Source organism: Abrus precatorius, unplaced genomic scaffold (assembly GCF_003935025.1).
Source record: "Abrus precatorius isolate BTA unplaced genomic scaffold, Abrus_2018 Scaffold8, whole genome shotgun sequence".
Classification (NCBI taxonomy): domain Eukaryota; kingdom Viridiplantae; phylum Streptophyta; class Magnoliopsida; order Fabales; family Fabaceae; genus Abrus; species Abrus precatorius.
In genome coordinates, this window is record NW_020874428.1 from 30,269,019 (window position 1) to 30,291,786 (window position 22,768).

Below are 22,768 nucleotides of genomic sequence, written 5' to 3' on the forward strand. Positions count from 1 at the left end.
TTGTTACAATCCTCAACATTGGACTCCAATAAGCTGGTGTCAGCAACCATCGTTGAAGCTCCTTGCATCATTTCATTAGTCTCTATGGTACCCACTTGCAACCTCCCTTCCATTATGGTATCAGTCCCAATCAACTCAACAGCAATTCCCTCGTTTTTATCGTTCTCCAATCCCTTCAATACCACTCTTGCAATGCCGAATTGCTCACTGTTGAAACTGTCTTCCGAACACTGCGACATAACATCCGAATCAGTTGCACAGGAGTATTCATCATAAGCCACTCTGATTCCAACAACTTCCTCGAGACCATGCTCATCCACAACCAAATCCTCGTCGTCATCATCGAAAAATGTGAAGTCATTTGCAAGCCATGATTGGCTAACAGGTAACGAGTTCATAAACATCAAAGACTCGGTACTTTCTTCTTCCGGGTCAAGCAACTTGATTCTGGGTGCACCAGCAAAGTTCCCAGGCACTTCATCAACACTCAACGCTTCCTCTTCTTCTTCATCATCATCGTCATCATGGGTAGACAAATGGGCAAAGGGCATAACACGCAAAGGATGCACAAGAGGGTCACACTCATCAGCTTGAAAATGAAAAGACCCTTCTTTTTCTTCAGGATGAGGCACCAAAGGCCTTGGCGAAAGGGATTTGTCGGAAAGAGTGGCATTACTTGAAACATCGAATTCGGAGTCGTCGAGGGTAAGAGGAGCTCGAATAGGAACAGAAGCTGAAAGAGGAAAGTGTTGAGGGATAGAGTCAGAGGGGAAGTGGAAGGCCTTTGAATTTGAAGCCATGCGTTGCGGTTGAGAATGGAGATAGTCGCGCAGACACTACACAGAACCAAACCAGGATTTCAAGATTAGGATTTTGGCAACATCTCAACCTATCAGTTGCCAAACAATGCCTTCGTACTTTGTCTTTTATACAATTAATTGCCAGTTCAAATCTTATAAGGTTAAATTATAAAGTATTTATAAAGTAATGATTTTTTTAAAAATAGAACCTAAAAAAATTACCATTATTTTAAAATTTTATTTCAACAAATTTTGAAAGAAATTTTTTTAAGATAAAATAAAATAATGAAAACCTTTACTTTGTATAAATTTTCTAAAAAATGTATTTTTCACATAATTTTAAAATATTTTTTAAAAGACTAATATTTTTGTTCTATTGTCTCCAAAAACAAACAACGGGTAAGATAGGTTGGGCCAAACAGAACATCTTCATCGGCAGGCCCAGGAAGAATGTAATGTCATAATAGCCAGTGGAAACTGAGAACCCAAGCTTCTTCATGTCTCTACAGCCATGGATTGAAAAGTAACCTAACCGTTTACATGGATTCAATGTTGAGGTTTCGAAACCCACCAGAGCTTCCTCTTTCCTCACCTATGGCAAGTGCGCATTACTCTGTCTTCTCCCTACTCTCCCCTCATACTAATAGACGAACCCCTTCTCGTATTCTAGCTTCTTCAAAAACCCGCCCCCGGAAAAACTATTTGCGACCCAAAATTCTGAAAACCCTAACTAAACCCTACCCTTCCATCCTTCCTCTTCCACCGCCACCACAACCCATCCTCTGCCCTCAAGAAGACAACCTCTCTGTTGAAATTCCCCCCGACGAGACTCACGGCGGAGATATCGCCGGGGTTGTGGAAGAACCTGGTAAGTTGGAAGAGTTACAAGTAGCTGATGCCACTGCCAAAGACAATGGTGTTTTTTGCAACGTTTCTGCCGCAGATATCTTCAAATACGATGGTATGTATTTGGTTGGGGCTCTTTTGGTTCAGACGATTTGTTCCGTTTGGATTCTCAGAAATTACAATTCCAACCAGGAAGATAGGGATTTGGAAATAGATGGTAGGGAAAAGAGGAACCTTGTGTTGAACGGGAGTGAGAAAACTATGCAATTGCCGGTTACTGGTGCTAACAATGTTTTTCTTGTGGAGGACCAATTTGGAATGGAGAAGAAAATAGAGGAAATTAAGTTAATGGCAAGGGAAGTTCGGAGAATTGAGTTGGAGAAGAAAGGGAAAGAGGACGAGGATTCTGAAATGGAAGAAGATGAAAGCGCCCTTTCTAGTCATAGACTTGATATTGAGAAAGAAATTGGTGCACGCTTATTAAAGATGCAAAATAGGATAAATTGTAATAATGATAGTGCAGCTGCGTTACAGATTAATGCTCGTGGGAATTCTGCAGCTGGAGTGGCTAGGGATGTCAACAAGAATGTGAACCAGGGAAATGAGGCACTGGTATTTAAGAAGAAGTTTAAATTTAAAAGTCCTTCAACTAAGGCAACAAAAATTCCCAAGGGCTTTCCGGGGACCCGAAATTGGAGAGCATCTAATGCAAAAGGAGAGGATTCAGCAGGTAAGAGTGCAGCTCATGATCATGGAAGCAATGCTACTGATAGTGCAGAAATATTATGTGAAGATAAGCAAGTGAATCAACAAGATGTTGTGATGCATAAGAATATTTCTAGTGTTCCATCCGGAGAAAAAGGAAATTTTGTTGATGACGAGGTCAATGCAATTCAAGATCATGAGAAGAATTTGGAAGAAAAAATGGAGAAACCAAATATGACAACGGAAGTTGGAGTTAAAACCAAAAGCACTAATAATGGTAATGTGTTCAATGCTTAACTTCTAAATGGCTTCGTATCAGATAAATACTTGAATTCATAATCCATGACTTTATTTATTATTGCATTGTTCATTGGAGTAAAACATTTTAAAATACCTTTTCTTTCCCCATAAGTTTGGGTTATGCTGTTTCTTTTTGTGTTATTGTTTAGTTTTCAATATATATCAGAGTTAAGGCAGTAAAACTTTTCGTATGAGTTACAGTTTCAATTTTTATATAAATAGAACAAGGAACGTACATACTTTATTGGGTTGTTTGGCTGCTTGCTTGTTACAAGAAATAACCAGTGAAATATAGGTTAGTTTCTGATAAATGTAGCACAAATTGAGTTATTTTTATATGTTTAGGTGCTGCCCAGGAGACTAATTTTGGAATGTCTTCAGTTGAAGTAATACAGTCAAGTAAATCAAGAGAATTGAGGACACAAAACTCTCGGGGTACTTTTGTGGAAGAAAACCAGGACACTGGCTCAATTTTTGAAAAGGGTGATGTGCACAGTATAAACGGCAGTTCAAGACAAGGATTAGCTAAAAAAAAATCAGTGGCTAACAGAGTCAAAGTTAAGCAAGCAAATACTAAGACTGATATATGGTGGCTGAAACTCCGTTATGTTCTTGTATGTGCAATAAAATTCTCTTTTGTTGACTTGTTATTCTGTAGTACAACCAAAGAGTCTATACCATTACTTAATATTCAAAACCTCGTTATTCTTAAAGCTGTGGAACCTTTAAAAAAATTTGTTGTGTCAAGTACATATAGATTACTTATTAATAAACTTAGGCAAAGCAAATGTCCTACATTGTAGGACACAAACTCTAGAATTCTTTTGGTACTGGTCAAAGTTAGCTTGAACCGCCATTTACCATTAGTCATTATGCATGTCCCTGTGTGTATCCATTTGCATCTGACCATGAAGTCACTATCTATATTTTTGAAGGTCATTCTCATGCAAAGAGATTCGGACGGAGGATCAAAAGGTCTCTATACCTTAAAGTTCACTTCTAAGGAACAGGACCAAAGTGATGATTCATATACTGTTGCTTTTGAAGATCATGCTGATGCCAACAACTTCTGTTTTCTATTGGAATCGTTTTTCAAAGATTTGGGTGATTTTAGTGCTGATGCAGTTCCTATGTCAATACAAGTAAGAATCTTATATGCGCTAACATATAACTAAAATGTCTCACTTCTTATTGCTGGCCCCAAACCAGGCATATAGAAATTGAAACTGATCATATAGTGGCCAATCGAGTAAACCTTTAGGTAGCTGTTAAATGTACAATCATGTTTGAAATATCACGTCCTAAGTGGCTCGTCTAATTTTTTTTGCAGGAACTGAATGAAGTAGTAGTATCACGTGCCAAGAAAGTGGTAGTTGTGAAAAAGCAGCAGCTTCAACTCTATGCTGGGCAACCACTTACTGATGTTGAGATGGCCCTTTGCTCTATAATAGAACAAGATCAAAAGGCGCCATAATTGATCAGATTGAGGTGACCGCTACTTTATTGATCCCCACACAAACAATGTCCACATGAAGTCTTGAAGAAACAGAAACTCCCACCACAGTTGGGGGTCTACGTCACATCCATCAAAGTCCAAGGTTGGGAGTTGATGGAGCCAACTGCTGAGCACAGAGGTGAAAAAATGCTTGATACTGACTGAACCTTGGTGGTCTACCTTTGAGAAAAATTTCCCTCTAAAAGGAAGTGCACGCTGGATCCTCTAATACTTAATCATATTAAGTCCCAATGGTTATTGGGGGAGAAGGTGGTGAAGGGGGTTGGAAAGAATATGTAGGGGAAATTCATACTCTATGTAATGCAAAATCTGAAATTTGAAAAATCAATTCAAACGTCACGAATATTAATTTTGATCCACGAACGGCGCAAACTTTGAAGAATAATAATGCGAGACAAAATATTTACAGTTTGGCATGAATTCATGCAACCTAAACCCGTATGTGAAACGAAGGCGTTTCCAATTTCTTATTTTTCATAATAAAATTGTGGCAACGGTATAATTGGAATATACTACAGAGAACTGGCCGAAATTTTTATTCCATCATTACTCATACTGACCGGAGCACTATCAAAAGAGGAAAAAACTTTATGGTTTCCTGTGTTTCACAAAATCTTATTATTTCGTGACGTAATTTTTTTGGTTTAGTTCCTTTTGCATTATCATTGATGAGTTTGTTTGTTTCTAGTCGGGCTTTCAGGATTAACAATCTTTAACATTGAAAGAGCATGAATGGCTATCGGCTTGGATTGGCAGAAGCTCTGCCACACCTCCTGCTTCTGTTCCTTATCCTTCGCAAGTGTCTCATACACTGACGTTGCAATGCTTCGTGCTGGATCTTTCGCCTCGGAAAGTCTATCATTCAGTAATTCAGCTGCCACTTTAATCAACTCTGCTAGCCAAGACTCTTCCATTTCATACCATAAGAGCAGTGCACAGACACCAATGCAACAAACATGGATAAAATGCTCCCAGGACACTGGTTCGGACTAGAAGTTTTCAAAAGATATACTAAAATACACATCTTGGGATTTTCATTGCAATCTAACATAATTTTTAATTAAAAAAATCACTTTTAATTCTTTAACCAATGATTTGAGAGCATAAGTTAACAAGACTTTAAAATGTAACTCCAAATTTACCATTTTGGAGAGAGAAATAGCAGCCTTTGCCCTGACTCAGATTGGCATGGCTAACATATGCCCGCAGTTTCTGAAGCAGGAAAAGAAGGATCATGGATTCCCCCATCGAGCCAATTGCCCTGTCTGCTTCTTCGCATACAAATCGTTTATCCTTAGATGCTTTCAGCAATAGCTGCAATAGCTGTTGAAATTTGAACAACGAGACAAATCCAAGTCATGGATCATACAATCAAACCAAAACCATGAATCCACAAAACAAGTTCACAGAAAAGGCAATTGAGCCCACACACCAAGCCATCACACATGCATCGGAGGAGGAGGGGCCAAGCAACTTGTCATCAAAGGCATTGAAAACATCGGCAGCCGCCATAATAGAGGTTTTACAGAGAGCACTTTGAGGATTCTTCATTGTCTTCGCCACCACCAACACAACTTTTCCCCTGTTCACAACTTCACATTACACATTCCTCGAAACCCAATATCCCCAAAAACTAAATTTCCACATATATATTGTTTTAAAAGATACAAATTGAAAAGAAAAACCCATAACTGATGATGCCTTACAAATGGGCAGTGTAAGAGAAGAGTGGCACAATGGATAGCGCCTGGCGTCACTCGGCGATTCACACACCTTAGTCCCATTTTTTCGAATCTAGTTCTTCAATCAAAATCTACATTTTCAAAATAATTGAGAGTCAACGCCGAAATTCAAAGAGCAAAACGACACAAGAAGTGATCTTCATATGAAAACAAAATCTACTTGAATCTTGTTTTCAGAGTCGGGAATGGGTACAAGGGTCTCAGAGGAGATATTATCAATGGTAGCATCTCCAGATGAAGGCAATGGAAGCCAGTTCGGGTCATTCTCGACAAGACCCGTTTGGTTGTGGAAGATAACAGAGATTTGGGATTGTTTTCGGGTTATCGATGGCAGTGTTGGAAGAGCGTTATCAATGGGTCTGAGAATTCATTGTCACTGATGCAGAGGAATTAACCGCGAATATTAATGTGAATTGTAAATTATAATTTTATAATTATCTTATATTAATAGACAGTCAGTTCATGGTTTAACTAAAATGACGTTAATACTCGAATCATACCTGTTTATCTACAAATATATAGAATACCTTTAATGGTTTTTACTTCCTTCCAAGATGCACGATGCACGTAAACGATTGAAAAACAGAGTAATTTAATTCACTAAGCTTACGAAATCATGTAAAATAATGTAAGTTTTGAAAGTTAAAGTTCCATCCATATGGAACCAAATAGAGTCAACAGTAAGTTTACTTGTATGACACGCGTGGGAGGAAGAGCATTCCTCTTGCTGAATGCCTGTCATTTTACTTATATGACTTGTCATTATTGTAGTAATTGTATTATTTGAATATAATGGCTTTTTTATTTAATAAATACATATTTAAAAATTAATTATTAAAATAATATTTGTTTGAAATTAATTTTCTATCTAGTACAATTTTTTGTCATATTAATACCGATGATAAATATTTTTTTTATTTTTTAATATTTTATCAGCCACAGTTAAGCTGATACTATTCTGTTAAGTGACATGTGAAAAACAAAAATTCAATAAAAAATAAAATAATAATAATAATAATATCAAAAGATAGTCATTCTTTTATTATTATTTGACACTTTATCGGCCAAGAATCCTCTCTCCTATCTGGGCAAAAGGTTAGGTGTGTGAGTTTTTTATCTAGTATTTTGTTATTTGCATGATTATGAGTTGCTTTCGTACACGTGTTGTCGGCATGCAAATTTCCCAGTTCTGGCTTGACAATGATTTTGCTTCGGAAAAGGTTTTCTACCCTGTTATGAATGTAGGTGCTTAGGTGCGCTTTTTTTTCAGCATGTTTTAACTTTTGAATTCTTCGCCAGTGTTTCTTCATCAGACCTGGTTTCAAAGTGGATGGGTGAAAGTGAAAAGCTGGTTTCAAATCTTTTCCAAATGGCCCGTGAATGTACACCTTCTATCATATTTATTGATGAAATAGATTCTCTCTGTGGTCAGCGTGGAGAAGGTAATGAGAGTGAAGCTTCAAGCCGAATTAAAATTGAACTTCTGGTGCAGATGCAGGTAATATATTTATGGTGCCATGGTGGGGATACGTTGATTAGAACAGTGTTTTAGTTGAAATTACAATTTCATTATCCTGAACAAGTTGAGAAGCTTGAGTATGTAGCTGTAATGCTGTATATATGAATCATCTATTTAAATTTCAATTCCTGCCAATAAATGTAATTGGTTTCTTACTTAGAGCTCAAAGATATTGTGATGCTTGACAAAAATTACTCAATCTTCTTGATTGTGTGAACATTTGCAGTTGTCCATCATCACTTGACTAGCCAAGACTAGACTTGAGTTATATATTATGCTATGTAGAAATCTGTAAAATTTCATTTGCCCCCATAAGATCGGTATGGACTAAATGTGGCTGATAAAGTGTTAAATAATAATAAAAAATAATTATTAATTTTTTTTCTGATATTACTATTATTTTTTTTTGTCAAATTTTTATTTTTCACGTGTTAGTGCTAATTAATGCAGTACTATCGGCTTAACGTCACCAATAGAATATTAAAAAATAAAAAAATTTATCTATTATCAATGTATAACTGGGACTCCTACTGACATAGCAAAAAATTATATCTTAAATAAATATTATTTTAAAAATTAGTTTTTAAATATATATTAATTAAATAAATAAATCGTGTAACATCCTATGAAATTATTGACATCGCTTACTTTATTTTTATATATATATATAAATAAAAAAAATAGATTAAATGAAATAACAAGCTATAAGAAAAAAATTGTTGTCACAACACCAAATAATAAAGTAAACGAGACAGTATCTAACACCAAATAAAAATAAAATTTAAATTTTTATTATTTTTAATTAATTATAAATGCATATTTAAAATACTATACTAGAAAAGTGTATTATATATTACCATTCTTCTTAAAAAAATTGTTTTTAACGTTGTGTTTTCTTTGTTACATTAAAATTAGTTTATTGAACTCCAAATAGTGATATTTGTTATTTTAAATTACTGTTTTGATGAATTCGGAAATTTTTACAATAAAATTATCAGGTGAGTAGAATTTTGTATTCAACTTTTATAGTTTCTTTAAATTTATTATGTATATATATTATAATTTTAACTTAAATTTATATACCTATAATTATATAAGTACATATTTACTTTTACATTTCGCGTTAACACATAAATTTATATATATATATATATAGAATAATCTTTTTACACCAGTGAAAGTTTAAAAGCTCTTACATCTAATTTGAGCTTCTCATTTAACATAAATTTAATGGTCATTAAAATAATAAATTATAATCCGTTAGATTTAAGTTAAATTAAAGGCTCAGATTAAATGTAAGAGTTTTTAGACTTCGGTCTAAAAAGATTTATATGTATATAACTTATCATAAAATTTTCTTTAAAAAAATAAACTAATTGAAGAAAATAAATACTTAAACTATTTTTTTATTTGTTAAAACTCGATTTTTGTTCTCATTTTCAGATAAAAACAAAATTGATCAATATTTTAAATTTACATATTCTAATTTCAATTTAATATAATTTTTATTTTTACAAAGTTTGTAGCTATAAATATTTTTTACGTGCTTATTAAAATAATAATTTTTAATTATTTTACCTTCCTTTTAATAATATTCTTGAAAAAAAAATTTACCATTGTCACATGTGTACTTTTTGAACTATATAATAACATACAATTAAATAATGTTTATTGAAGAAAATAAAATTAATTTTAAAACTTCACCTATTTTTATTTCTCATATATAAATTTATTAATTCAACCAATAAGTTCTATAACATTAATTTTTTTCCTCTGACAATTATATAATATAGTTTTGATGTTATATTAAATTTAAAATAATATAAATATTTATTACCATATAATTTAATTGTTGAAGTTTACTTGTACTTTAAATGTCATCTTACACGTAAAAATGAAATATTAATTTTTAAAGAAATTAAAAAAATTTGTAAACTTATTTGTGAAAAGTTATTAAAAGTGTTGATTTATTTAGTTTGACATTTTATATCAATGTATCTACATATATAATATTTATTATTCTCAATTTAATTATGGTAACATAAATTCATAGAAAGAGATAAATTAAAAGAGATTATTACATAATACAGAACAACTTTTATTTTCATTTTTTGGAAAAAAATTGTATTTCTGAACAGACTTTTATTTAAGTATTTATTAGAAATTAATAGACATTTATATTTTTTCAAATAAATTAATAATTTAATTATTATTAATAAAAATTAAAAGTAATAATTATTTCGAGAGAAGATAGAATTTATTATTTATTCGTTTGTAAAGGATCATCGAAATTAACTTTTATTTATATGTTAAAAAAAAAACATCTTATTTATTTTTTACAGGGACGAGTGATCCACTAGAACAAGCGGAAAAAACGCAGCGTGTATGTGAATGGCAAAGACATCGAATTGGAGTTATTGAACGAGAGGATTGAAATTCACAAGTCAAAAAGCTTCTTGCTGGAATCAAATTATCGTGCAATTATCATTGTTTCTTTCGATCTTGTTATCCACAACAATGGAAAAGTGTGTTTGATTTGCTGAGTGTGCATCAATCATGGAAGACCCTCAGTACCCCGAACATTCTAAAACCAAAATCACAGTTCAGCCATCGCAACACTCCGATAACGATCGAAGCACCACGGAGTTGCGCGCCCTAGATTGCAACCTCGCTTCCCTTTGTGAACATGTTCAAATCGAAGGGTTCAACTCCGGTTCCTTCTCCGATATTGTTGTCAATGCAATGGGTTCCACTTATCAACTCCATCGTCTTATCCTCTCCCGCAGTTCATATTTCAGGTACACGATAATCACAATTACTCACCGTTTCCACTTCCCATCTCTATTTTCCCCACTTTTCTGTTAGTTATAATGTTTACTGGGTTATTATTCTGTGAATGTTCTAGTGTCATTTTTTTTTTAATTTATTGAATTTTGTTTGAATTCATCAACTTTAACACTGTTGCCTGTTGCCCCTTCAATTATTTAATTGGAATCTGTATGTTCGTTGTATGAGAGGAATTGAAACATGGGTGATATGTTTTACCTTGTATGAATTTTAAGCAAATATTAAGATAATTTTTCAGTCTTTATCGTGCTCTAGGTAATGAATATATTCTTTGGATGCCTAAAGTTTTGCTTTATTTTATTTAGCATTTAGCTTTATTTTGTAGGCTTGTAGACATTACTGTATGATGTAGAAGACTGCGAACTATATAATAATCTATAGTAAATTATCTATTTTGTTGGTCCGACAACTTTACTATTTATTGTTTAATGCGTGTGTTAGGAATATGCTTCATGGACCTTGGAAAGAAGCCAGTGCTCCTGTTGTGACTCTGCATGTTGATGATAAGAATGTTAATGATGAAGCAATTGCAATGTCTTTGGCATATCTATATGGGCATCACCCTAAGCTTAATGATAATAATGCATTTCGTGTTCTTGCTGCTGCTTCCTTTCTTGACCTTCAGGTATGATGTTTACATAATAACTTTAAGGCCACACTTCCCATTACATTAAATAATGAAGTCATTTTAGACTGTTTAACCATTTAAATATTTTATTATATTTTTTATTGTTAAATTGCTTCTTAAATTTTGCAGTAATTTTTATTTGGTGTATCTATACATCTTTGCAGGATTTATGTGCAATATGTACAGATTTCATTATATCTGAGCTGTGGACTTCAAACTTCTTGGCATATCAGGTTCAAGAATCCAGATGCTTGTATAGCCTCATTGTGAAGTTTAAAATATACTGTATAATTTTTTGGTTAGTTATTGGTAGTGTATGATTGTAAGCTAGGTGTTTGCGGAGAACCAAGACTATGGCATTCACGGGGAGCGTGTTAGAACTGCTTGTTGGGGCTATCTTTGTCAAAGTGGTGGCATGGAATTGAAAGAGGTAACAAGGAAAATAAAAGTGCATGCTTGCATCTGGTGGTTTTGGTAGTTGTGGTTTTTATTATATGTTTATTATGCATACAAATTTTAAGTTGGGTTAAACGGCATGTGCTTGTTGCAGGTGCTTCCTAAACTTTCATCTCAAACATTACATGCATTACTGACTTCTAATGATCTGTGGATACTCAATGAAGAGAAACGGTAAGTGGTTCCCAGGTCTTTATTTGGGTTTTATGATGTTCTGTAAACTGCATAACACTTCTCTATTACTTCACAAAAAGGTTTGAGTTGGCTTTGCACACATTCGTGGCAAAAAATGCTCATTGCAAGGTTGAACATCCTGCACAAGGAATTACTGGTTCTGAGTCTGCAACCAGTATTCATTCTGATTCTGGTGGCACTAAGGGAAAAGGTGTAACTGATAGCTGTACTAATAAGAGGCTAGAAACTGACATGGGGAAAATGAGTCTTAAAGGTGATCTAAAGGACACTAGCACCCCTAATATTCTAGTTGAGCTTGCAGACTCAGTGGCAGACTTCAACAATGGAGTTTCTGATTCCAATGAACAGGTTCAACAAGCTTCATACGTCAGTTCACCAAACCTAAATCCCAAATATCCTTGTGATGTGGAAGGGCCTTCATTGGGCAGTTCATCGTCTGATACAGATGGGACGAGAACATCATGTTATGTTGAGATGCCTCTTGGCACTGGAGCATCTGGAATGGGCATTGAAGGGCCATCTGAAGAAGGATCTTGCTACCATTTGGATAACGGTAGTTGGCTAGTTAGGGATCAATCAAGACATTGCTTTTCATCAAATTCCTGTAATGAGCTCACTTCCAGTGATTGGGGAAGATATGGAACACCTTTGTTTTCATGGAATGGCCAGGCCGTTGGAAGAAGACAGCTTAAAGCACACCCTAGAGGAAACTACAGAGGTCATGGGGATGAATATGATGCGTTCTTGAATATATTTGAAGGAGGTTCCCTTTTATATTGCAATATGTCTTTTGATGCACTTCTAAATGTCAGAAAGCAGCTTGAAGAGTTGGGTTTTCCTTGCAAAGCTGTGAATGATGGTCTTTGGCTGCAGGTTGGACTCAGATTAATTTGTCTATTGAAATATAGTATTGCTATTGACATCTTAAAAAATGTTGATATAATTTCAAGTTTAAATTTTCATTATGCCTCTAAAGCAACCAAGTTTGGTATAAGAAGTTACAATTTTCATTAATCCTCAAAACAAAGTTTTCCTAAACTGCCAATATCCTTCTCAAAAAGCATCTATTCCTGATAATTTGTGGGTATGTTACAATCTCCATCTCTGCAGATCATTCATCCGATATATATTGAACTTGGTTTAGAAATTACTATTCTTGGTACAGAAATTATTGCTTGTGAAATGTTGCTGACATTTCTTGTTTTGGTGTTTTAAACTTTGTCTTTTTTAGATGCTTCTTAGTCAGAGGGTACAAGAAATTGCTGCTGAAACATGCAAAGTTTGTTCCCTTATGAGTATGGCTTGCACTTGCCAGAAACAATTTGCATTTACACATGGACCTACTACCAATGGCTCTTATATGCAAGAACATAATCAGAACAATATGCCTGGGAATTTGGGCAATATATATGTTGCTGAATCTTCTCCAGGTGAAAGAAATGGCCTTTTTAGACCTGTACGGGTGCATGTTAGGGGTGCTATTGATGGGCTTGCAGGTATTGGCCGTGGAACCACATTTGTTCCAGCATCTGCTTCACCTCCTACACGTTTTGTCTTTTCTCGTGTACCATTTGGTGTTGGCAACAGAAACTATCCTCAGTCTGCAGCCAATGATGACTCAGAGACACGTGCTGACCACAATGGAGACCTGTCAGGAGATGGGTTGACAGCTTTGGTTGGGCTAAGCCAGGGAGGGAGTAACGGAACAAATGTACAAACAGAGCTGACCCAAAGGGGATATGAAATGGGTTTGCAAAGCAGCATGTCCGGAACAACTGCTGGAGGTGCAAGTACTGGTGGCATCCCCATGCAGATGTTAGAGACACCAGAGCATACCATTGGTATAGAATGGGATAATGTCAACAATTCTTCTATATCACTGGATTTGAAAACACCTTTAAGTCATTTCCCCCCTTTTCGCTTTGGGTAAGTTAGCTTCTTTGCAACTATTGAAAATTGTTAAAGTAAATAGGGTATATATTGATAGTTGACAATATGGGCTTCCCCAGATTGCATATTCACCATGCAAGAAGCTTGTGGTGGTCAACAAGATCCTCCCAAGTTATTATTCACAATATTAGCATCTTTAATGTTAGCACTTTTTTGCTATCTCTTTTTTTTAAATTTTTCCTTGGGATGGCTTTATTCCGACACTTTTCATTATCAGAACCTGGCTGTTGATGTATTCAGCAAGACTTCTAATCTAAGACTTAAACCTCATATTCATCAAATATTCATATCCTCACGTTGCTTGTGTACCATCTTCCTCTACTTTCCTCCCTTCTCCCTTCTCCTTGTTCCCCTTTAATTGTGTTTCTTTTTTATCTGTTTAACTTTTTCTCCTCTTATTGAACTTGGATTATCTGCTTTGATGCGAATAAGTTATGTATACTCTCTTGGATGATGTTCTTGACTTTTTTAGAAAAAGACGTTTCTTTTAAATTGGATTTGATTTGTCACATATTTTATGACCAATATTACTTCCTGAATGCATGGAAGGTGTTCTGCAATCTGGGTGGGATTTTATGGCATCTCCCACAATTTCTGTTGTTATTTTTTGTATTTCTGATTTCAGTTATTTTATCAAATAACACATTAAGTCTTGCTCCTGCTGCTTCTGTTTTGTCTTTCTTTATCTTTGAGTTTCCGAAATTTTTGGGTACTAAGCGTCATCGATTTATATAAATGTCCTGTAAATTTCTACTGGTTTTGCAGTGTGCGTTTTGAGGATGTGCATAGGCTCGGCGATGGTCAGGTCAAGCATTCTCCCGAAGTTTTCTATGCTGGTTCTTTGTGGAAGGTACAACGACGTGAATTAATCGTTATATTCATTTAAAATGATTTTTTATGTGATAATAAGAATAGAATTTATTCGTTTGAATCTTCAGGTCAGTGTACAAGCTTTTAATGATGAGGACCCACAGGGACGGCGTACCCTTGGTAACATTTTAATACATAAAATTTCTCACCATTGAAATGTAAATTAATGTTAGAGAAAATCTTCTATCTATCTGAGAGCTTATTTATAATGCTAATGCAGGGTTGTTTCTTCACCGTCGGAAGGCAGAGATAACAGATATACATAGAAAGGTTTGTATTTGAATGAGTTGGTCCTGAAGATAATTTGAAAAGCTTGATTTAATTAAATATTAATATAGAGTAATGCCTTCAGTGTTTGCAAGACACCTTTTTTATTTGTGTTCATGAACAATTGATTGTACGGATTGGTATTTATGCTTGATAGCTGATTATCAATAACCTTAATTTTTAAATTTTCTGTTAGATGTTAGACCTGACTTCATGGCAATGTATTATTAGGTACACATGTATGTTGACTCTCGTGAAAAGGTGACGGCACGCTACCAGGTAATATAAGCAATGAATTACCACTTTAGTAATCATTTTTTCATGATGTTCTATCGTTTTGGTTAATAATTCTGGTTTTGCCCCCCTTTTTTTTCACATTTAGTTGACTGTCCCATCCAAGAGGGATTTGATGGTGTTTGGAAGCTTTAAACAAACAGGCACTCTTCTACCTAAAGCTCCTAAGGGATGGGGCTGGCGAACTGCTCTGCTATTTGATGAACTTGCTGATCTTCTCCAAAACGGCGCCCTAAGGGTCATTGCTGTAGTGCAGCTTGTTTGAATTAAAGATGTCAAATATATAGTTATTGAATACCATGGCTGAAAATGCTAATGATTTGTGAGAGGAAAATTACTCGTCAGTTTTTTCTTTTCTGAAAGATAAACTTTCTTTCTTTTGTTCAATCTTATTGGAGATGGACTATGATTAAAATCTCATTGTAAATGATAAAAATTTACAATTATGAAGCTGCATTTTATTTTACGAATAGCATGTGATCAGTATACTGTACACCGTTTTGTTTTGCCTTCTCCGTCATTATATGAGCAACACGTCGTGATGTACAGACATTAGATGTCCCTTTTTTTAATGTTTTTATTTTTAGACTAAGACCTGGGTGGCGATATATGTATGAGATAAAAATAATCCATAAACCATAACGATTGTATATTGGCTTCTAAGATTAGTTTTCTCCCTTTTTAACTTCTTTACAATTTAAAGAAATAAGTTATTTTTAATTTAGAAGAAATTTTATTTATTTTTTATATTTATTTTGGCATGAGAACTTTTGCAAACAGCATATTTTTATAGTTGGTTTAAATGAGATGAAAAATAAATGTAAATAATAATATTTGTTTAACTAAATGAAAAATGAAAAGGAAAAAGTGAAAAAATAGCTTTGTAAATGAATAAAAATTATATTTTTAACATTCTTCGTTTTTTATTTAAAATTAAGAATTTTCTCCTTTCTCTCGTTTTATCTTCCTTTGTCCAAACAAAAGGGTTAAAAAAAAAGTCTTGCCAATCAAGATCGATGAATTAACTTGATTTCTCTTCGTTTATATTTTGTTTTCAAACTCGAACCAATATTAGCTTGGTTTGATTTTATTGGCTTTGATATACACTTTTATTTTAGAAAAATAAAGAGAAAGTTTGAATAATTAGTTTAGATAATTATTTTATTTAGTTAAAATAATGTCATATTATACATACGAGTAAAAGTAAAAATAAAAAAATGTGGGGTTGATTTGTTCAAAATATTATTTCTAACGTGAAATTGATCCTATTTCAAGACAAATTTTATAAAAGAATAATAAATTTAATAAATAATGTATGTATATATATAAACTTTTTGAATTAATTCCATGCAAATTGATAATACAAAACAAGGAAGGCAAGAAACTGATAATACAAGACATAAAATTGTTCTGCCTCTGAATATAAAGAATTGAAATTATAATATAACAATAAAATAGGAGGACATACATTTAAAAAGAAACTTGTTAACGTAAGGTAGAAAAAGGGCAAAAAAAAATGGAAGAAAAGGGGGCGTTTGTTTTGGTGCCCCGAAAGCAGAAGGCAAAAACTCTTCATCAGGGGAAGAGGCGCGGAGCGGAGATTAATCTACAGATCCCATTTCACTCCAATTCCTCTCCTCTTTGAATTTCAAGGCGCCAACTCCTCTCTCTCTCTCTCTCATCCTCTTCCGCTCAATTCCGTTTCTCTCTCTTCTTAACTGCACCTTCTTTTCTTCTTCTTTCATGCAACTATCCTTATAGCTTCTCATTTTCTCTGATAATACTCCCCCTCCCCCACCCCCACCCCCACCCCTTTTCACAGCGCCCTTCTTTAAAACCCTAACGTTTGTTTTCTTCTTCACTTTCCCTTCCGTGTTAGGGTTTCGCTAAATTCTCAAAATTTCCAACCCTGACCCGACATGCTTCTTCTTAAATGGATTGTAGTTTTATAGATCTCTGCATCCATCAATGGCTGTCGTAACTAGCAACGGTAAGCGCCGCCAGCAGTGGCTGACCGCGAATCACAACTTTCCGTCGCCCAATTCTTGTAGATCGAAAAGACTCAGAGTCTCAACCATGTCCCACAGTCACACTCAACCGGTGATATCTTCGAGTAGCATGGTTTCTAGAATTTCCAGGTATCCCGAAGCCAAGCCACCATTGCACAGGGAGGTTCACGCGCCGTGTAGACCGCATAAGTTTGAATTGTCGACCAGTTCTAGAATAGAATCAAGCTTGATGGCTAGTGGTTATTCTCAGAAAGAGGAGAACTGTAACGATATGGGAAATATGTTGTGTAAAAATTACCAACGGGCAAAAAATTCTGCATTAGCTTCCATTAGGTTTTGGGAAAAGGGCAAGGAGGTGGTAGAAATGGATACTGATAGTCACAGGCGAACGGTTTCGGAAGATTCGAGTGTGGAAGAGGTTCGTTTTGTAGAAGATGGTCGAGAAGTGCGCTCTCCGATGACAGATCACAAGTGGCAAGAGAGTGATTTGGTTGTGACTGAGATAAAGGATTTGGATGTTAAGGTTGTTAATGGTGGTCCTCAGCAGCAATCAACTTCGTCCGTGGTTTCTGAGTTGACTAACGGTAATTTGAATGCGGTTAATGCTGCGAAGATGTTGGACACTTTGTCTCTAAGTCCCGAGCGTGATCTTTCAAGTGTTCATGCCTACAAGAAATTGCTTGAGGCTGTTGGTAAGCGAACGGATACAATTAACAGGCTGAAGGTTGAAATTCAACTTAACGAGAAGCGTAGGTCAACGTTTGATCTGTTGCGCCCAAAGAAGGAGCATGTAAAGGTGAAGACCAGTTTACTGGCCCATCTTTCTATATTTGTTTGTTTAGACCATAATTATTGCTGAGCCTTGTGTTGTTATTTTTGTCGTCATATTCACTTTTTATGATTAATGCGTAGCAATACACCAATGTATTGTTAAGGCATAAGAAGCAGCCTAAATGTTAGTGTAATTGATAATGTCTAACTATGGCTGTGCTTTCAGGAAGAACCATTGGAACCTTTTATTCTTCTTACTAAGGAGGAAGAAGCTGAGGTTGCACGTGCCTTTGCTGCCAACAGGTATGCTCTGAAAATTTGGCCATATGCTATTGAGAAATGTTTAAGCTGCACTTTATCTCACTGTGGGCTTGCTTCTACAGGAAGAAGGTCTTGGTTTCCCATGAGAAGTCTAACATTGCGATTTCAGGTGAAAAGTTTCAGTGCCTTAGGCCTGGGGCATGGTTAAATGATGAGGTGATATTGTTTGCTTGTTGTTTATTTGTTAAATTGATAGGGAAGAAAAGAATTTGGTATCTAATTGTGTCATGATTTGAAATTGTTGCAGTGTGAAATTCAGTGATCTTGTACCTTACCTTTGCAGGTGATTAATTTGTACCTTGAGTTACTGAAAGAGAGGGAGAGAAGGGAGCCGCAGAAGTTTCTGAACTGCCATTTTTTCAATACCTTTTTCTACAAGAGGGTAACATGTTTTTACTATCCATTTAAACTGCATAGTGCTGGCACACACATGCATGTGTGCACTGCACTTTCTTAATCTTTCTGGGCACATTATGTAGATCTTTGTTAGGTTTCATGGAAAGTAAGAGTTTACCTCATAAAAATAATATTTAAAAATCCATAATAATGTAATAAAGTGAAAATCATACTTAAATAGTCAAATCATATAATGATAATGTGATTTGGTGTCATAATTATAAATGTGATGTTTCACAACTTGTGGAGAGGGAAGAAAAATGATGCTCGCATTCCAAATGGTGTTATTTTGGTAAAAAAGAAAATGTAATTTTGTCTTGTTTTGTTAAACTTGTAAAATTGGGTGTAAACCCATGAGTTTGACAAAAAAATGAGTTTACATATGATTTGACACGATTTCCTTATGTAAACTCATTTGAGTTTACAAGTGAAAACAAGAGTTTAACAACCATGGGTACAAATCAATATTAGTATTATGAACAAGACAATCCCATCTGGGCCATGAATAGGATAAATAGAAACATGATACGTGAATGTATTTTACCTACATTTGCTCTGTAATTTAGTCATATTGGTCTGTCCTTTATGCTTTTTGCTTTTTATTTTTATTCTAATTTGCAGTTAACAAGTGGCAAGAATGGTTATGATTTCCAATCTGTGAGGAGATGGACCAGCCAAAGGAAATTGGGATATGGCTTACATGAATGTGATAAAGTAATTATATTGTACAATTTTTCAATTTTTGTTTTTTACACAACCAAGAAAATTGGTTTTTGTGCTGATTTTTTTACCTTATCTGTTGTTGTTCCCAGATATTTGTACCTATCCATAAAGAGATCCATTGGTGCTTGGCTGTTATCAATAAGAAAGATAGGAAATTTCAGTATCTGGACTCGCTGAGAGGAATGGATATCCAAGTGCTGAAAATGCTGGTAATGTTTTTTATCTATTTAGTTGAACTGTAAATTTTATTTCTGTAGCTGCACCTTGCTGTAAAAGGGTAATGGAAGTGGTGACAGTCTCTTTTTTTTTAAGGTTTCAATCTTTAACACTTTCCATGACACCCGCCCTCCCAGTTTATTCAATCTTGATCTTTCATTAAATGATTTGTAGGTAGAGTAGTTGGGACTAGTGTTATGTTTTCAATCACTCAAAGATTTTGATGTATTTAAATTATTTGAAAACTGAAAGTCCTGCTTTGATTTGATCACTACCTTGTAGTTTTCTCAATCATTGGAAAATCTAATGGCGTTTTCTTTTAGTACATCTAAGAATAATGTTGAGATCCTACATTGAGTTTAGATTTAGTCAAAGTGGAGTTTATAAAGGTTTAAACAATCTTCACCTCATGAGCTAACTTTTAAGGTTGAGTTAAGCTTAGCCTAACACTTGGTGCCTAGATTTGGTCAAAAACTTTGATGTATCAGTGTTGTTAATAGATCTTGTTAATTTTTGCTTTTTAAAATCTTTCATAAACCAAATAAATGTGATTTGCTTCAATTAGGTGCTGGCCTTTGCCTAGCATTTGGTGCCTAAGTGTGCCTCTGAAGGTGGCTTCTTGTGTCACGTTTTTATGTATGGAGACAAGCATTTTCATGCTTTGAAATTGCATATTTTTGTCGTTGCCATTATTCCATTAAGGAAACACATTCCCATTTCCTGTAGGAGTTAATTAGATGGAAACTCAGGAAATACATATACGTATGTTTACATTTGGCCGCTGCTATACATGATGTTTATCATTGGTGTCTACCAGGCTAGATATTTTGTAGATGAAGTAAAGGACAAGACTGGAGAAGATTTTGATGTAAGCTCTTGGGAAAGAGAATTTGTTGAAGACCTTCCTGAGCAGCAGAATGGGTTTGTATTCTAGTCTTCTGCAATTTACTTAATGGATCATCATTTAGTTTAGTGGTTTTTCTCCTGATATTTAAAATGAAGAAAAATCTTCTGCAATAAAATATAATCTCTGGTAAATTTCCACTGCACATGGATTATATCTTATTGGCTCAGATGGCTTTCCTTATATAATTAATATAATCTTGCAATTTTAAATTTGAAAATGAAATATCTTTGTATAGATATCAATATTAAAATAGGGGATTGCTAGAGATAAATGAAAGAGAGAAAAGTTGCTCTTTGATAGGTTACAAGCAAACTGTCACAATAAATAGATTTTTTTTATGCATTGACCGTTTTTTAACTTACATGAAGTTCTATTTGACTTTCTGTATAATCTTGATTGTTTATCATCGAGATTTGTTTGGACTAATTAGTCTTAGGGGCTTACTACGTGGGGATTTTAATTTTTCTGTTCCTTGAATTGAAGGTAGTTGTGGACCTGTGGTGGTCATTAAATACTACTAAAACATATAGGTTTTACCCCCGGACATGATGGTTGGTCAATTGCCCAGGAGATTTTGTTATTGAAATTATTGATTGTTTTTAGGAACCTATACTTGATTGGCTTTGGATATAGGCTTTCTGAATTTAAATAGTTTAACAGGGATATTAACTTCTTTTATCTGACTTTCACTGTGGGAAGAATTTCCTTAATGGTGGGTGATGAGCTTGGTAGGAGTGAAAATAAGAAATGTTTTTAGATGTCGGTATTTTCCATATACCATCTCAATTTTCATTTCTTTTATCATCCCTCTGACCTTGCACACGTTTTCAGCGTCGTTTGTAACTCTGAACTGTGTTTGCAACAGTTTGTGGGCGAATTATTTTCTAAATGTAATCTTATATTTGAACAGGTATGATTGTGGGGTGTTTATGATCAAATACGTTGACTTCTATAGCAGAAACGTGGGGCTGTGTTTCAGCCAGGTAAGATGTAGTATTTGAAAAGTGGGGCTGTTTTCCTTTTTCTGAAGTCGTTATTGAAAGCCATTCATCCGCCTTTGATAAGAAACATTATCTTACTGCCAATATCAATTCTGTTGCTGCCAAGCATTTTTAGTTATAAATTTTTCAACTTCAAAATCTTATTAAGTGCTTGAAATCTCTCTCTCCCTCTCTTGAAAGAAAAAGTAGGAAGCCTCACATTTTTTGACTAATCCGTCATAGGGTTTCTGAATTGAATTTCTCTTTCCACAATTCAATTTTTAGGAACACATGCCTTACTTCCGGCTCAAAACAGCTAAGGAAATCTTGAGATTGAAAGCTGACTAAGCAAAATAATGACCATTTATCAGCATTCCAATACCTAGTCCATACAAGATTTTGGGCATGAGAAATTGAAACAATCATTAATGTCAAATCAGCAAGGAACTTTTTGGTGAAGGATCCTTCACTTCTGTCACTATCTTGACAATAGTTATTCAAGAGTTCTGGCATTTGTTAGACTGGACTGGGAAGGATTACGCATATCCTTCCCCTGGTACAGCACGATGGCACGGTAGAATGCAGTAGGTTATATATGCCACGCAAAGGTGAATCAACGGTTGAGGTTTTATTTATAATAAATATGCTTCCTCACCATTTCTTGGTGTTTGGTTTTACTAGTTACGTGAATCACTACTGAATTTTGAACTTGTTTGCACGATGATGCAGAGCACTTCATGTTGAGCAACTTAAGAGCGATGAAGAAAACGGGGAATTACTATGCTGTTGATTATGACATGCTGTGATTTTATATGAAGCAATGTTGTGCAGCATTTTAGAGTATGTTTAGGATAACTGATTGTAGGAATTGGATTTGATTTATAAATAATGTGTGTAATTTTATGACTATGGAATGAGTAAGGATGATATCTTCACAATTTTTGGTAGAGTATTATAATATTGATCTTTATGGTTGCATTTAAAAAAAAAAATTCAATATCTGAATCATACTTGTGTGGGTAGGAAGTAGGAACTTTAGTCCTCATTCCTGTTCTTTACGAGTATTTAAATAATCATATTCGAATCCATTATTATGACTCAAAACAAATGAAAAGACTACATATTCTTATAAAATATATTAAATAAAGTAATGAATTGAACTTTGAACACAACAAAGTAATTAGTTACCTAAAATAATGTACACAGTTGTTTGAAGATTGAAACAACTAAAATAGTTTAAGTAAGTTTAACATAGCAAAATTGAGGAATAATTATTTCATGAACTTGTATTTCAATGCTTGCACTTTTTAAAACTTGTAAAAAGTCATGTAATAATATTAATTAATTGTATATAATGATTTGTATAATTAAAACAATAAAAATATGTAATGTTATGTGTAATTTTATTTTTATTAAGTTTAATTTTAATTTAATATATTTAAAAATATGTGGGTACTAATGGGTTAAAACTAAAGTATTTATATTTACATTTTAATCCATGTCTTTTTCG

At 34.3% G+C, this 22,768-nt stretch overlaps 3 protein-coding genes and 1 pseudogene across 8 annotated transcripts; 3 read left to right on the forward strand and 1 right to left on the reverse strand.

Moving 5' to 3' along the window:
- The first annotated feature begins 1,211 nt into the window (after window positions 1-1,211).
- Window positions 1,212-4,672, forward strand: LOC113846823. Of its 2 annotated transcripts, none has more exons than XM_027475492.1 (4): window positions 1,212-2,628; window positions 2,997-3,265; window positions 3,587-3,793; window positions 3,982-4,672. In XM_027475492.1, the coding sequence occupies exons 1-4, from the start codon at window positions 1,341-1,343 to the stop codon at window positions 4,123-4,125; spliced, it is 1,908 nt and encodes a 635-aa protein (XP_027331293.1). In that variant the 5' UTR covers window positions 1,212-1,340; the 3' UTR covers window positions 4,126-4,672. The 2 variants fall into 2 exon arrangements, with proteins under 2 accessions (XP_027331293.1, XP_027331294.1); XM_027475493.1 differs by having other exon boundaries at window positions 1,255-2,628; window positions 3,033-3,265; window positions 3,982-4,523.
- Window positions 4,673-4,797: 125 nt separating this feature from the next.
- LOC113874677 lies at window positions 4,798-6,651 on the reverse strand (annotated as a pseudogene).
- Window positions 6,652-9,761: 3,110 nt separating this feature from the next.
- Window positions 9,762-15,408, forward strand: LOC113874960. 2 transcript variants are annotated; one of them, XM_027513299.1, is made up of 12 exons: window positions 9,762-10,226; window positions 10,717-10,900; window positions 11,068-11,136; window positions 11,235-11,333; window positions 11,454-11,533; window positions 11,614-12,427; window positions 12,786-13,480; window positions 14,270-14,354; window positions 14,443-14,494; window positions 14,595-14,644; window positions 14,873-14,920; window positions 15,024-15,399. In XM_027513299.1, the coding sequence occupies exons 1-12, from the start codon at window positions 9,985-9,987 to the stop codon at window positions 15,198-15,200; spliced, it is 2,595 nt and encodes an 864-aa protein (XP_027369100.1). In that variant the 5' UTR covers window positions 9,762-9,984; the 3' UTR covers window positions 15,201-15,399. The 2 variants fall into 2 exon arrangements, with proteins under 2 accessions (XP_027369100.1, XP_027369101.1); XM_027513300.1 differs by having other exon boundaries at window positions 9,779-10,226; window positions 15,079-15,408.
- Window positions 15,409-16,419: 1,011 nt separating this feature from the next.
- LOC113845845 (ubiquitin-like-specific protease ESD4) lies at window positions 16,420-22,238 on the forward strand. Of its 4 annotated transcripts, none has more exons than XR_003501585.1 (10): window positions 16,420-17,740; window positions 17,942-18,018; window positions 18,099-18,192; window positions 18,320-18,418; window positions 19,054-19,146; window positions 19,245-19,364; window positions 20,189-20,292; window positions 21,189-21,261; window positions 21,544-21,866; window positions 21,988-22,238. XR_003501585.1 is itself a non-coding variant. In XM_027473492.1 (9 exons), exons 1-9 carry the CDS (start codon window positions 16,904-16,906, stop codon window positions 21,604-21,606), a joined length of 1,560 nt encoding a protein of 519 aa, XP_027329293.1. In that variant the 5' UTR covers window positions 16,753-16,903; the 3' UTR covers window positions 21,607-21,886. The 4 variants fall into 4 exon arrangements, 1 of the variants encoding a protein (XP_027329293.1); XR_003501586.1 differs by having other exon boundaries at window positions 16,753-17,740; window positions 21,940-22,202; XR_003501587.1 differs by having other exon boundaries at window positions 16,753-17,740; window positions 21,544-21,814; window positions 21,988-22,202.
- The last annotated feature ends 530 nt before the right edge of the window (window positions 22,239-22,768 follow it).

What these genes read in the sequence shown, in the direction of transcription:
- LOC113846823 (XM_027475492.1), top strand. Translation starts at nt 1,341, where the DNA reads ATGGATTCAATGTTGAGGTTTCGAAACCCACCAGAGCTTCCTCTTTCC. An exon ending in AACCAAAAGCACTAATAATG is followed by an intron (nt 2,629 to 2,996) that starts GTAATGTGTTCA and finishes TTATATGTTTAG; the next exon opens with GTGCTGCCCAGGAGACTAAT. An exon ending in CAGTTCCTATGTCAATACAA is followed by an intron (nt 3,794 to 3,981) that starts GTAAGAATCTTA and finishes TTTTTTTTGCAG; the next exon opens with GAACTGAATGAAGTAGTAGT.
- LOC113874960 (XM_027513299.1), top strand. Translation starts at nt 9,985, where the DNA reads ATGGAAGACCCTCAGTACCCCGAACATTCTAAAACCAAAATCACAGTT. An exon ending in TTCCCCCCTTTTCGCTTTGG is followed by an intron (nt 13,481 to 14,269) that starts GTAAGTTAGCTT and finishes CTGGTTTTGCAG; the next exon opens with TGTGCGTTTTGAGGATGTGC. An exon ending in ATGCTGGTTCTTTGTGGAAG is followed by an intron (nt 14,355 to 14,442) that starts GTACAACGACGT and finishes TTGAATCTTCAG; the next exon opens with GTCAGTGTACAAGCTTTTAA.
- LOC113845845 (XM_027473492.1), top strand. Translation starts at nt 16,904, where the DNA reads ATGGCTGTCGTAACTAGCAACGGTAAGCGCCGCCAGCAGTGGCTGACC. An exon ending in CAAAGAAGGAGCATGTAAAG is followed by an intron (nt 17,741 to 17,941) that starts GTGAAGACCAGT and finishes CTGTGCTTTCAG; the next exon opens with GAAGAACCATTGGAACCTTT. An exon ending in TGGGGCTGTGTTTCAGCCAG is followed by an intron (nt 21,262 to 21,543) that starts GTAAGATGTAGT and finishes TTCAATTTTTAG; the next exon opens with GAACACATGCCTTACTTCCG.